General features: G+C 36.0%; 1 protein-coding gene across 1 annotated transcript in view; it reads right to left on the minus strand.

The window, feature by feature from the left end:
* Positions 1 to 13,605, minus strand: part of LOC149227118 (uncharacterized) — a 286,071-nt gene that overhangs the window by 195,211 nt on the left and 77,255 nt on the right. Inside the window, exons 7-8 of the mRNA XM_089380413.1 lie at positions 8,498 to 8,569; positions 8,270 to 8,341 (exon numbers count right to left, since the gene is read on the minus strand). Coding sequence (XP_089236539.1) covers positions 8,270 to 8,341; positions 8,498 to 8,569 — 144 coding nt within the window. The remainder of the gene's footprint in view (positions 1 to 8,269; positions 8,342 to 8,497; positions 8,570 to 13,605) is intronic.

The following is a 13,605-nucleotide window of genomic DNA, read 5'->3' on the forward strand; positions in this document are numbered from 1 at the left end:
CCTGATCCCTCAATCCGTTTACTGTCACCTCTGCTCTTCTTCTAGACTCCCTTTGAGTCTTGAATTCCCTCTTGGAAATCCTTCGGCCAACTGTCGAATCACTCCTCTCCAATCCTCCTTTGCCGCTGCAACTCGAATCTAGATTTCTTGGCTAGAAATCTGTTGAGGTAGTTCTTCCCTCTACCTTGGTTCAGTGCCCTTAGACACTATTTAGCATAAACAGAAACAACGTCCCACCAGCTCCTCAAATCACAATCTGCACAGCTCCCTTAGCCCCGGAAACTGAAGAATCTGAGCCCTTCTGGCTTTGCGCAATCACAATGAGAGTCGAATCAGCTCCTCCTGGCCACTGTGTCAATCCTTCCTGGCTGAGAAAGATGACCGAGCACTGCGTAGGCACGATCTGCCCCCCCTTCCTCTGCGCTGGCCTGGATAGCTGATGCAGCTACTGCATGGGATCCTCCCAGCTACTGCGTCTTCCTTACTTGGCTCAGAATGCTGACGCAAGCACTGTGTGAGCCTCTGCGCCACCTTCTCTACACTACGTCACCCTTCCTTCTGCGTCTCTGGCTCTGGAACAACATTGTATCTCGGGGCAGCTACTTCTCTGTTGCGAACTCTCAAATTTCCCAGCCGGTGCCTTCAGTCTCCTATGATCTGCAATCGCTCTGATACCATGTGAAAATTCCTAAATCTAACACATCAAAAACCCCTACTACATTTTTTGGTTTACTATCTCCTACTTGTTCTTTGCATTAACAAGTTACTTAAATGAATAAATATTGAAATAAACACAAATGCAACCTTCACAAATATACAAATCAACAATTGAAATAAACTAAGACAACACAAGGGACACCGTTATTTTTGGACAATCGTCCTCGGAAAAACCCAATGCGGGAAAACCGATGCAACATATATGAGGGTTTTATTATTAAGCAGATTTCTGAATACAACTAGGGTGCCAGAAATGGCTCACCCTTCAAAGAATATCCTCGGCAGTAGTACCTCTATCCGGAGACAGATATTCTGGAAATTAGCAACCGGATGATCAACCCCACAGTGACTCTGACTGTTCCTTGTGCTGGACAACGAAAGCTACTCCAAGCACTCCTCTGGAACCGCTTCACCCTCTCCCAGCTGATCTTCTCTAAGTCTTCCCCACAGAACCTCCTTAGCGTAGCCTCTTCAACCCAACGTCAACCTCTACAGCCCTTTGCACTGTTTGCATCAGTCTCTGCGGCTTTCTACATCAATCTCTGCATCCTCTACGTCTACCTCTGTGGCTTCTGCATCCTCTACGTTGGCTTCCTTAGCCTCTGCATCAGCCCTCCCAGGCTCTGCACTGCCTCTTACAGCACTTTGTTGCCTCTCTGATATGTATTGTTCAGCCTTGGATCGAAATCCCTTGTTGAACTGCCCCTCATTGCAACTGATCTCTAACTCGATTTCCTCAGCAAACCTAGCCCCAGAAAATCGAATTCTTGATCTCTCTTGGTGTGTCTCCAACTAACCCTCAAGCCTCCTCTTATATTCTTCCTGTTGACGATTCAACGACCGAGATTAAGTCCCTAATCAACGGCTAAAATTAGAGCTAGCTTGATCCTCGTTATTTAGAATTTTCTCACCCATTTTATATTAATACACATTAATATTTTAATTTTCCTAAGTTTAGACATAGGAACCCCATTAAAAATATTAATTATTTTAATATCTCTTCATCCGGGTGGAATTTCCCCAAACGATTTCTGGGTCTTGGAGATCTCATGTTCCTTAGTGTCTCCACCAATTTTCATGGCTAGAACACATCCAATGCTACAAAAAATCAAATCTTGTTTTCCCACCTACCAATTAGAAAATTCAAACTCCTAATGAGTGTATAAAGAGGAGTTAGGTGAATTCACTTTCTATCATCACTTTGGTTTGGATCACTTATCTCTCTTGAGATTTTCGCACTTTTTCTAAGGATGAATTAGAGATTTATGGATGAGTTTTCATGTATAGATATTGGTCTATCTTCTCTTGGAGCTTCTTTATTGTCAATTGTGAATAGATGGATATACTCTATTACATGTAAGTACACTCTTTGGATGTTATTCTTGTTTAATTTTCTCATATATGTTGGACTTGGATTTTCGTTGTTCTAGGGCATAATTGTTGCATGCATTTACTACTTAATATTGTAGAATTTGTCTCTATTATAGCATTTCTTTCAATGTATGGGCCATGTAATAGGAGAAAAATCTCCTAGGGGTAAAATTTTACCTTGACAAGCCATTTCTCTTGCACATCGAAGTATAAAAGCTCCAAGGTTGCTTCTTCTTGACTTGGAAGGCAAACAAAGTGATCATGAGGCCTCCTTGACTGGAAACCAAGAAATGCTACTCTCACTCAAGATAGACTCCATTCTCCTAAATATTAAGGCACTGATCTACCAAGGGTGGTCACTAAAATCCACATTTTCTCACATCCTTCCGGGACTAGCCACATTGGGGTACCTAGGGCAGGAATTTCTTGACAAGCTAGCCATCAAAAGAATTTGATTTCCTAGGATCTCTCACGCTGGCCTTTCCTCTAGCTATTCTCTAATTTTTAAGCCATTCTGACAGTGGAGTTGGGAGAAAATTCAAGCCCTAGCTTCGAGATCAAAACTTGCCCTGCCATACCCAAGGCTAGTGCCCCATAGGGTCAAGACAACATCTTCAAGTGAAATTATTCTCTTGATCCTTTCTCCCACCTTGTATAGGGTAAGAATATCATTGCTTGCTTCATACCTTCCTGATACCCTAGATCAGGTCCACTTGGCCCTGTGTGGTCCCACTCCTTCAAAAGACCATTCTTCAAGAACCATCCAGGATACCAATTTTAACAAGGATTTTAGGGATTGGGGAAATCCTTTACAAGATTATTCCCATACCCTCAAAATCCTCTTCCTTTCCCTAGAAATACATAGTACCTTGCTTAGAAAGCAAGCAAGCTCCACCCTTCAAACTTTTCTAGGAAGGGGTTTGGGTCACTCATATCCATTGACCTATCTTTCATTAGTGACTCCATATATATCGGGGGGTCTCCTACCATCGGTGAAAGTCCGTAAATAGAAGGGAGCCTTAGCTGAGGTGACAGTGGGCTAAGTCTCCATTTGTTGCCCTTGACCCAACATTTTCTCTTTAGGGATCCCCCTTAGGTATCCTGCTAGTTTGAGCCGTAACAAAACCCTAGTTTTTATAAGCTTCAACTTGAGGGCTTTGTAAATGTTTCTTATTTCATTGTCTTGCTAATATTCATTATTTGAAAACCTTTTCTTGGCGTAGTGGCATTAGGATATTCCATTTTGCTAGACATTTCCCAAACCCTAAGTCTAGTGTGCCCTAATTTGGCCTTTCTATAGGATGTGAGTTGCCTTTACTTCCTTGACTGAGCCTTGTACTTAGGAAGAGCCATCCTCTATAATCCTCTTGTGTCACCTTGAACCTTGAACCTAGAATATCTCTCATAGGTAACCTATCTAACGAGAAGCCTCCCATTAGTGAAAGTCCATAAAGAGCAGGGGGTAGTGGCTATGTTGATAGTGGGCCACACCTCATTATTGTCACTTGGTCTAGTACTTGTCTTGTAGGTGCCCCTCTACAAGACCTGCTATATTTTGAGGCAACATTTTTGGCACACTCGCTGGGCAAGAATTCAATCAACCTTCCTATAATCTGAAGATTTAGTTTGCATGTCTTTGAAGAGAATACCTCTAATGAGAATATAGATCCTCTTCTGGAAACTCCTCAATTGAACCTTATTTAATCCCTTAGGATTTATTTCAACAAAACCATATCTCCAAGAAAGAGAAGGACTACAAAAAAGGCTCCTGAATCTAACAATCCTTCCATTAACCCTGATCATCCTATGGTTAGGAATATTTTTGGTGATAATACTACCCCTAGCATAACTATGGATAGACCATGGATTATTGTTGCCTTCAAGCCTTTGGGTTTGAGTAGCCACCCTAATGCTCCTCATCCTTTACTTGATAAATATCATGAGTAGATACCTAGATTCAATGGCATTGATGCTATCACTATTGAAAAACGTATACCTGATTTCCATTGGGCAATGAGTGTTAAGCTTAGAATGGAAGAAGATATTGTGATGATGCTATTTTAGCTCACATTTGATGGAAATGCTTGAGACCGCTAGCTTAGTTTGCCTCAAGGTGGCATTCCTAATTGGGATACATTTCATCATGCATTCAAGAAGAGACGGGCTTCGGCATTAGATGTAGGTCTTATCCTTGAGGGATTCCTTACAACCACACAAACTGAGAAAGAAACTCTGAAGGAATTCACTCAAAGATTTGATAACCTCCTTAGAGAGATCCCTAATATATTGATACCTTTTGATGATGGTATTCTTGATAGATATATTAGATCTCTCCATGGACATTCGACCTATTCCCTTAGGGATAAGAAACCCAAGGAATTAGTAGAGGCTAAGAAGATCATTGTTGAAGTTGAGTAGAATTTGAATGCTTCAAAAATTGACAGTTTAACTATCCTAGGGTTAGGATTGATCCTAAGACCAAATCGAGCTCTTAGGTTGATCCAGTCATGCAATAATTTTCTCAAAAGTTTGAAAATCTCACTAGTGAGTTTATCCAAGGTCAAAAGACACTAATGAACAAAATCTTCATGATAGAGGGAAAAGGGATCTTGGCCTAGTTTTCCTCCTAAAGCTCAATTCATTAAGGACAAGTCCATTAATAGAAAGACTACTAAGGGAGACCATACCACTCAACAAAGTGTTCCAAACACCCTTGCCCCAATCAACTTGGTTGGAAAAGAAGAGTCCCATTGGTGCCAACCTTCTGAAGAGCCTCAAGGATATAGTCCTTATAATCAACAAAATGAGGATGAAAATCCTGGGCACTTGAATATAGTAAATGCTAGTGCTCCTTTCAATATCTTGCTTGGAGACACCTATTTTCTCCTAGAGCCCAACCAATTCCATAATTCTACCAATAGTGATCAAGCTGAACCTGTGCTAGCAACTAAAAATAGTGGAAGACTTAAGGGTCTCCAATATTCTAGAACAAACAACGATCAATCCCAAGCAAGTGCTAGCTCAAGTAATCCATCTCAAGGGAAGGACAATTCCCAAGTGCAACCTCAAAATAAACTTAAGTAAAAACCTAAATATAATGATATTGTAGTAGATGTTGACATGACTAATGTTTTGGACAAGGTGAATATACAAGTCCCCCTTATAGATATGGCTAAGCTTCCTCCCCAAAGGAAGAAAATAAGGAAGCCTTTGGGTTTTGAATATAAGCCCGATGACACTCTCGTCATTTTGCAGAATATGGCCTTTGATAAGAAAAATGAAGGCCATGAGCCCTTTTTATTGTCCCTAGTGATTAATATTATAATATGTCATAATTGCATGCTTGTTTCATGTGCCTTTGCTAATGTCATGCCATTAAAGGTCATGCATCAATTAGAAATGAACATCACTAGGCTATATGAGAATGTTTGTGGTTTTGACTCTAATTCTATTCTTGTGCATGGTCTCATTAAATATTTGAAGACATCTTTGGCAACGAACAAGGACATTACTGTATTAATGGATATTGTATTCATTGATGTGCTAGATGCCTAGGGAATTTTATTATAAAGAAAATGGTGTGCTTCAATAGGTGGACAATTGAAAATGGATCTTTCTTATGCCCATCTTCTTCTTCCGCTCCACCATCCACTGCTGAGCATGCTTCTTCTTCTGTTTTTGACAAGGATTATGATGATAAAGATGAAAATTGATGACTATTAGTTGTTATTGTTTACTTTGTACTAGATTGAGCTCATGTTTTATTTCTATATGTGTTCATTGTCCACAATTTGATACTTGTTGATGTAAATTTGTACTTGCAGCCTCATATATAAAGGTTGATTTTGGATATATATATATTTATAATAAACCTCGTTTATGAAGGTTGTTTTTGGATATTACTACTTTCATTATGTGATCATTCATGAGTAAATGTGATGTTAGTATGTTTCATCATCATGAATAATTGATAGACTTATAGTTTATGCAATGACATTTGACAATGTAATCATAATGTAATAATGTATCATGTATGATTTATGATTGCAGATAACATTTCTTAAATGTCCTAACATATATATATATATATATATATATATATATATATATATATATATATATCTCGCATTTCTCCATTTCCAAAATTTGGGGGGTCACGTTATGTACCCGTACCCATTTCAGAAACTCGTACTTGTTTCCCCATATCATGCAACTTAGTCCAAATGAAACAAGTTGTTTACAAATGTCAAAATGTGTATGGGAAGTGACTCAAGGTTGTTATTGAGGAACACATCTTTCAAAGTTTCAATATCTGTTGCTTTGCAAGAATTAAACTGAATTAAGTTTAATTAACTATCTAACAATACCACATGGTTAATGAAAACAACATGTTGGAGTTATGAATGTGATTAAGATTGGGCACGGGGAAATGGTTAGGAACATTTAAACCAATGATTAGGATCAAAGATAATACAAGGGAACTTTTTAGGAAGGAAGATTCATCAAAAGAACTTAGTTAATTTTCAATCTAAGAATATTCGCTAATTCTTCTTTTCTTCAATATCTATGTGTGAAGCAAACTCCTCCCTTACAAGATATCTCTTTGACATGTAATTGTTTACCTCTAGGTATGTTGACATGGAAAACTCCTAGGCTATAACATTCTTTGGGACTGATCTTGTAAACAACCTGGAAAAAATAATAACAAGAAAGTTTGAAACTATAACTTTTCCTTTCTTTCCCTCAATTCTTGTGTGCTAATCAATTAGACACATTTCTAAAAAACGAGTACTCTCTTGTCAAGTTTCTGTGTTCCAAATAAATCTAAATTTGGACAATTACAGGAATTTTGAGTTATAAAATGAGTTTCTTAAGAAAAATAATAAAATAATAGTTAAAATAATGGAATAAGAGTTATGAATTTTTAAAGGAAAAACAAAAAAAAATATTTTTTTATTGTATTTTTACTTGTCTCTTTATAGGTTTACTCATATGTCAAGTGTAAGAACTATTGGATGTGGAATTTCGTTAGATGCGAAATTAAATTTCGGATTCAAGAAGTATCTACTCTTTCATAATTTAGTAGATTCGCACTAAAAAAAATTGAAATTTTTTGAAAAACCATGTTTTTTAATTTTGCATCCAAAGGATGCCTACAGTTGACATTTGTGTAAACCTATAAGGAGATAAATAAAAAATACAATTGAAAAAAGTAGTATTAGGAGAATTTTGAGGTCTAAAATAGGCCTCGTTTTTAAAGAAAAAGAGAGAAAACTATTTTTTCTTATTGTGTTTTCAGTTTATCCTTGTATGTTTATTCAAATGTCGAGTGTAGGGCCCTGTTGGATACAGAATTGAATTTCACATCCAACGAGTACCCAATGTGTTTTTTCATTGTATTTTCAATTTTTTTGGTGTGAGTTTACTCAAAAGTATTCTTAATGGGTAATCGTTGGATGTGGAACTCAATTTCGTATCGGACGAGCCCTACATTCAACATTTGAGTAAACCTATAAAGAGATAATCCAAAAATACAATAAAGAAAAAAGTTTTCAACTTTTCCTTCCTAAATATTTACCCCTAAGGATGACATCAGCATCCTTAATATTATTTGTTCTCTTAAATTTAATTTTGTTAGACCCATTTTTTAAATCAAAATTTTCTTAATATTTTTTTTTCTTCCAAAATATTTATACATGGAGATGGCATATCTTCTTGAATCTTATTGGTTATTTTAAATCTGATTTTGTTAATACAAGTTTTGTTTTGAGGCTCATTGTTTACCTAAAAATTCCCAAAATAAATGATCCTTGAAACATCCAATCAAATAGTGTTAGTATGCCCAATTCTCTCCTAGTTTCTCTAAAAATTTCTACTATCCTCACACTAACAAGAATTCATAACGAGAATTCTGTCAACCGTTTACTATACAAAAGTTTATTAATACCCAAAGCATCCTAGAAAAGGAATTATCTCCAGCAAACCTCTTGCCTATGTCTGCTTAGGTTGGAACAATTTACAAGGCTAACTACATTTCTAGTAATATGAGCATTAAGTTGAATGAAACCCAAAAACTTGCACGGAAAGAAATAAAATTGAATCGAGCATGCGAATATCCATATACATTATGAATTTTCAAATACCATAGATCAACTCAATTACATAGTGAACACACACATACAGATCAGTAAGCTTCTTCCAACTTCCAATGAAGTCTGGTATTCCTCCGGTGAATTGATTATCAGAAGCCCATCTGGATCACAAAACCAAAAAAATGTTATCCAAATACAATAGTCTTAATATATATTTCATAACAATTTTCCAATGTATGGAACTCATTTTGTGGTCTGTACCAAAAAAAAAGAACAACAGACTAGTACTGTCGAGAATAGTAGCAATGAAAACTCACAGTTTTTTCAAGCTTTGAAGATTTCGAAATGAGGATGGTATCTCTCCACTTACTCCTGCACTATCAATGTACCTGTTTTCCAAAAATAGAGAACAAAATTTCAACTTAGGAATATTTGGAATGATTTCTAACCATCTGTCTAATGACAAGCGTGTGACAAGCACGAGGCATAATTTGGATATATTTTGCTTCCCTCCACTCCTGGGCATCTAACAGTAATCACAATAGAAAAATAGGAATCTGTTGGCAAGTCACTAATCATTGATGCACCAAATATAGGCATTCAAGTAACTTATATTGACAATAACCCAATCAAGTTACTCACTTTCCAAGTAATAGGAAATATATCTTCGGAATGACAATGACCTGGATCATGACCTGATCCAGTGATCTTCATTAAAACATTTCTTATTCTTGTGAAATGGATGCCTCACTACATGTAATAGAGTCGCATTGCTTATGCCTTTGAGAGTGGACAAGGAACGTTTCATTTTCCATTCATTGGATTAAGTCGATTATATCACATATAAATACAGAAATTTACAGTAAGTATACCAGCAACAAATATAGAGCTTTACATAATAAACATCCTTATATAGAATGCTGGACTACTTCCATAAAATCTAAATTTTCTACCGCCCAAAGCTTGTACTTGGTGATTTACGATTGGATTCTATGGATTGGTGTTTTATTACATCCATAAAGCTCTGAATTTCCTCGTATTATGCTTATCATCTGGTTATCATCTAAGGTACCTACCATAAGAAAAATCCAAAACAATGCAAAGAAGGTGGACTAGAGCAAAGTCTAAAGTATATGATCATACCAGATCGGAAAGACACATAATAGAAAGGTGATAACATATGATCAAGAAAACAAGTCCATCCATTCATGGAATTTCTTATAAAAGAAAAAGTAGAAACCATAAAGCAACAAATATAAGGAATGAAGTTGTCAAAAGATAAGAACCAATTATATAATGTGAACTAAAAATATAATTATACTTTCCCGTGACCAAATATTATTAATAGAACTCGGCTTTCGATATGTTTGATATAACAATGTAATTCAAGAAGCATGGTCAATTTAAGAAACATAAAGTAGAAATAATATTTTAGCTAAGGTACTAACAATGTAAATCAACTTATTATGTCTAAGCTAAAGTCAAGGAACTATTCATTTATTCATCTTTGGCATGCTTTCAGTACTAGGTTTTAGGAAATATTATATTAAGGTAATTAACACCTTTTTTTCTCGTTCTTGGCATGCTTTTAGTATTAGGTTTTAGGAATTATTTTATCAAGGAAATCAATATCCTTTTTTCTTGCACACTAACTTCCATCTTGTAATGCAACCTATTGCCTCAAAATCTAGCAGGTCTTCTAAAGGGGCACCCTATAAGGCAAAACACTAGACTAAGTGACAGCAATTAGGTGTGACTCACTAACACCACAACCACTACCCCGTGCTCTTTATGGACTTTAACCAATGAGAGGTTTCACATTAGAAAGGTCACCTATGAAAGATATGTTAGGTTCAAGGTTCAAGGTGACAAATGGCTTATAGAGGATGACTCTTCTTAAGGACAAAGCTCATTAAGCAACAAAAGGGAACTCACATCCTCTATCAAGACCAAATTATGACTCAATTGACCTAGGGCTTGAGAGATAGCAAGACAAATGGATTATCCTAGAGTCAATAGGCTAAGAAAAGGTTTCCCCAAAATGAATACTGGCAAGAAAGCGGAAAAAGGAACCTTCAATAAGCCCTCAAGTTGAAGCTTTGCAAACTAGGGTTTTCCTAGGGCAAGATAATTAAGCCTTGAAATGTAAAAATTTTCCATTAAAGGAAGATGATTTTGAGGCAATCAACTCTTCCCTCAATGTTGAGTCTCTCCACAAGCCAAAATTCTCCTTCTAAACCAATTCACACCAAGCCCTAGATGACGACTTATCCTTAAGAGTGCCAAAATCAGAAATAAGAGAGCGAAATTTAGTTTAGGGATGCAATTATGTGTGATCACCAATTTGACAAGGCCAATTCCTAGTCCTTGGGATGATAAAGTGTATGGAGTTGAAGTATTGGCTAGATTTTGTGAAGGAGTAAGGGAATTTTGATGCTCTAGATCAAAACCCTAACTATTATCTTTGTGAGGGATCAAGGTCACTTGGAGAGCTAGTTTAAAGTTTCACTAAGGGGATCACCATTCACATTTCATACATGAGTAATGTATACAATGATGATATCTATATTCTATACAATTGATTTTCAAGAATAAATGGCACAATAGAAAACCATATATAATCAATACATTCCATATATTAGACATAAGATCAAAAATTTATGTATAGGGTTCATTTACAAGAGAAAAGGCATGAACGATTCTTTATTGCTCCAAGACAACATCTCCAATGCCAAGAAATATCTCCAATAGACAAAAATGATCTATAGAATCACATCTCCACAAGATACAAACTAGGCCAAAATCCTTAAGGAGGTCTAAATTAAGTCACAAGTGATCATGATGAAATAGAATGACCCTCTCCTCCATTTATATGAGGATAACATTAATTAGCCCACAAATCAAAACAAGTTTGATGACAAAATAACTTGGGTTACAAGCCAACCCTCTAGATTTTCACAAATGTCTTAATTAACCCATAGGTGTGAGTTGTTATCTCTCTAGGGTTGATGTCATGCAATAAATGTGCTCCAAATGGCATGTCCAAGTGTGATGAGGTGTTCAAGATGACGTAGAAGCATGTCATGTCTATGATTTGAGGGTTGGCCCTCAAATCCACCTCAATACCTCCTGTGGGATCCCAAGATCTAAATGGGGTACCACAAAGTGGTCTCCATGGATCTAGAACTGCTCAAAGTGGCCTCCTCTACTCCAACATTGAGGGCTTCTCATGTGAAACTAGCCATCCCTAGTCTCTGAAGGTGAAACCATCCTCATATGGGCTCTGGAACAACTGCCATCCATCCAATAGTGTCAAGGACATCCTAGGGGAATGTTAGGTCCAAGTGTGTCATCCTGAAAGATCATCAAATCCAATACAATGTGATCTAATGTCCCAAGTGCAGGAGGTGGTTAGGGACATGTGTCATATGACGTTATTGCTATGAGGCCCAAGAGTCTCAACGCTTCATTTATTTGTGCCAATATACTTCTCTAGAGGGATTGGGTACCTGTGGAGTAGGTGCCCAAGAACTAGGTTATTGAACCACCTGACAATCACAACAAAGATTTTAGTAAAATCAACCAGTAATTAGGGACAAAGATCATCATTGCATCTACGTGAACTAGGCTTGATTGTTAAAGGCTAATTAATAGTTCAAATAAGGATCCCCTTTCAAAATCAAGACTCTAATCTTGCAATGTTTTTCTCCCTGAGTAGAGGTGGCTAAAGGCCAACCCTATCACGTGCTTCCATCCCCTAAGGGGAAGTAACATTTCCTCATTCCACCCTTCAATTGATAGGTGTTAGTGAATAATAATGATGATAATGAAGGGGATAAGACTTCATGGCCAAATGCCATGATCAAAGGGACCGACTGATGGGGGTGTCCATATCTTGAGTGTATAGATGTGGGGAGGGAGCATTCCCGGATATATGATTTACCATGTTATGTAACCAGATCACAAAATATAAGATAAAATATATCAACGAATTGAAAATAAGCCTCTTCGAGGGGGCAAACTCCTTTTACATCATATGAATGAATAATTCTTAGACGATACAATTGACAAAACCTCCTTTGTATATATAGGAGTCTAAAGAGTCACAATATAACTAGGGGGCATAACAATAACAATAGTGGGCTTCTATGGAGCACAACAATAATAATATGCGGGCTAAATGGGGCAGAAGAATAAAGATATAGAGGTTACACTACTGGGTGAAAGCATGAAGATGAACCTTAGACTTTTGGGCCAAATGTGGTGATGAAATTTTAAATTTTCCCTCTTTTATCGAATTGAGGCCCTCAAAATTCATCTAAGCACAGTGAATTTTGATTCAGAGTAAGAAGTTAAATTGTGGAGAATTATGTTGATGTCCTAAGGATATTTTTTGCAAAGATATTTAGTGTCGTATAATATGTCAATTTCCATTAAATTAAATGTGTCCTTGCAAATTTTCACACATCTTAAGAGGTATGCGTGTGTTCACGTAACATAACTTAGTCTAAAATGTGTATTATATATATATATATATGAACATAATCTACACAGCTAGAGCTAAGTTTTTCATATTAAAAATTTATTTTTTATACCAAATTATACTTTTTATTATTTTTCGAATTTGGTGAAGTAATATTTTAATTGCATTTTGTGGACACATGTTCACATAAGGTTTTTTTCAAATATTTAAATAAATTGAAAAACCAAGACTACCTTTTTGAAGAGAACTCGTAAACAAGGATAGTGGTAGTTTTTTTTTTTTTAATTTCGTTATGTATATTTTATGATATTGATTTTTTATTCAACCCTTTTAAAATTGTTCAAAAAAATTTCAAATATTATAAATAAATTAGATGAAAAATATTATATGAACTCAAAAATGTCAAACTCATATGCCATTGGATAGATGATTCCTTCATGAATCCAACATGGTCAACTCCACCACATAAGAACAAAATTTTCCCAAAGTGCCCTAGGACACAAAATGGTGTTGTAGAGAAATCTGCAGAAGAGGAGCTAAAACTTTGTTTATAGGTCCTCCACAGCTTGATTGAGCGCTTAAAAAGCTTGATCGATTGTTTGAAATTCAAATTTCAAATAGCTCGATCAAGGGTTTAAGAAACTCTCGATGGGGTTAAACAAAGGCTCAATCGAACTATCATAACTGCCTCAAAAAGAAAAAAGAAAAAAAAATGAAATCTCTCGATACTGGTCCTTAAGCGAATTATAAAATTTATTTACTCCACAAATAATTTTTATAAATATTCAAATATATTCCAAACTCTAATTTTCCAAATTTTATTTTATTTTATTTTACCAAGAAAATAATTATAATAATACATAGATAACTTTCTATAAAATATTTTAACTTTGCGTTTTCAATTTTGAAATTCTTAAAATTGATAATTTGTTTATTGTTTTG

The sequence above is a fragment of the Pinus tabuliformis genome, chromosome J (assembly GCF_031772625.1).
Source record: "Pinus tabuliformis cultivar Carrire ecotype Pingquan chromosome J, CPIR1, whole genome shotgun sequence".
Classification (NCBI taxonomy): Eukaryota; Viridiplantae; Streptophyta; class Pinopsida; order Pinales; family Pinaceae; genus Pinus; species Pinus tabuliformis.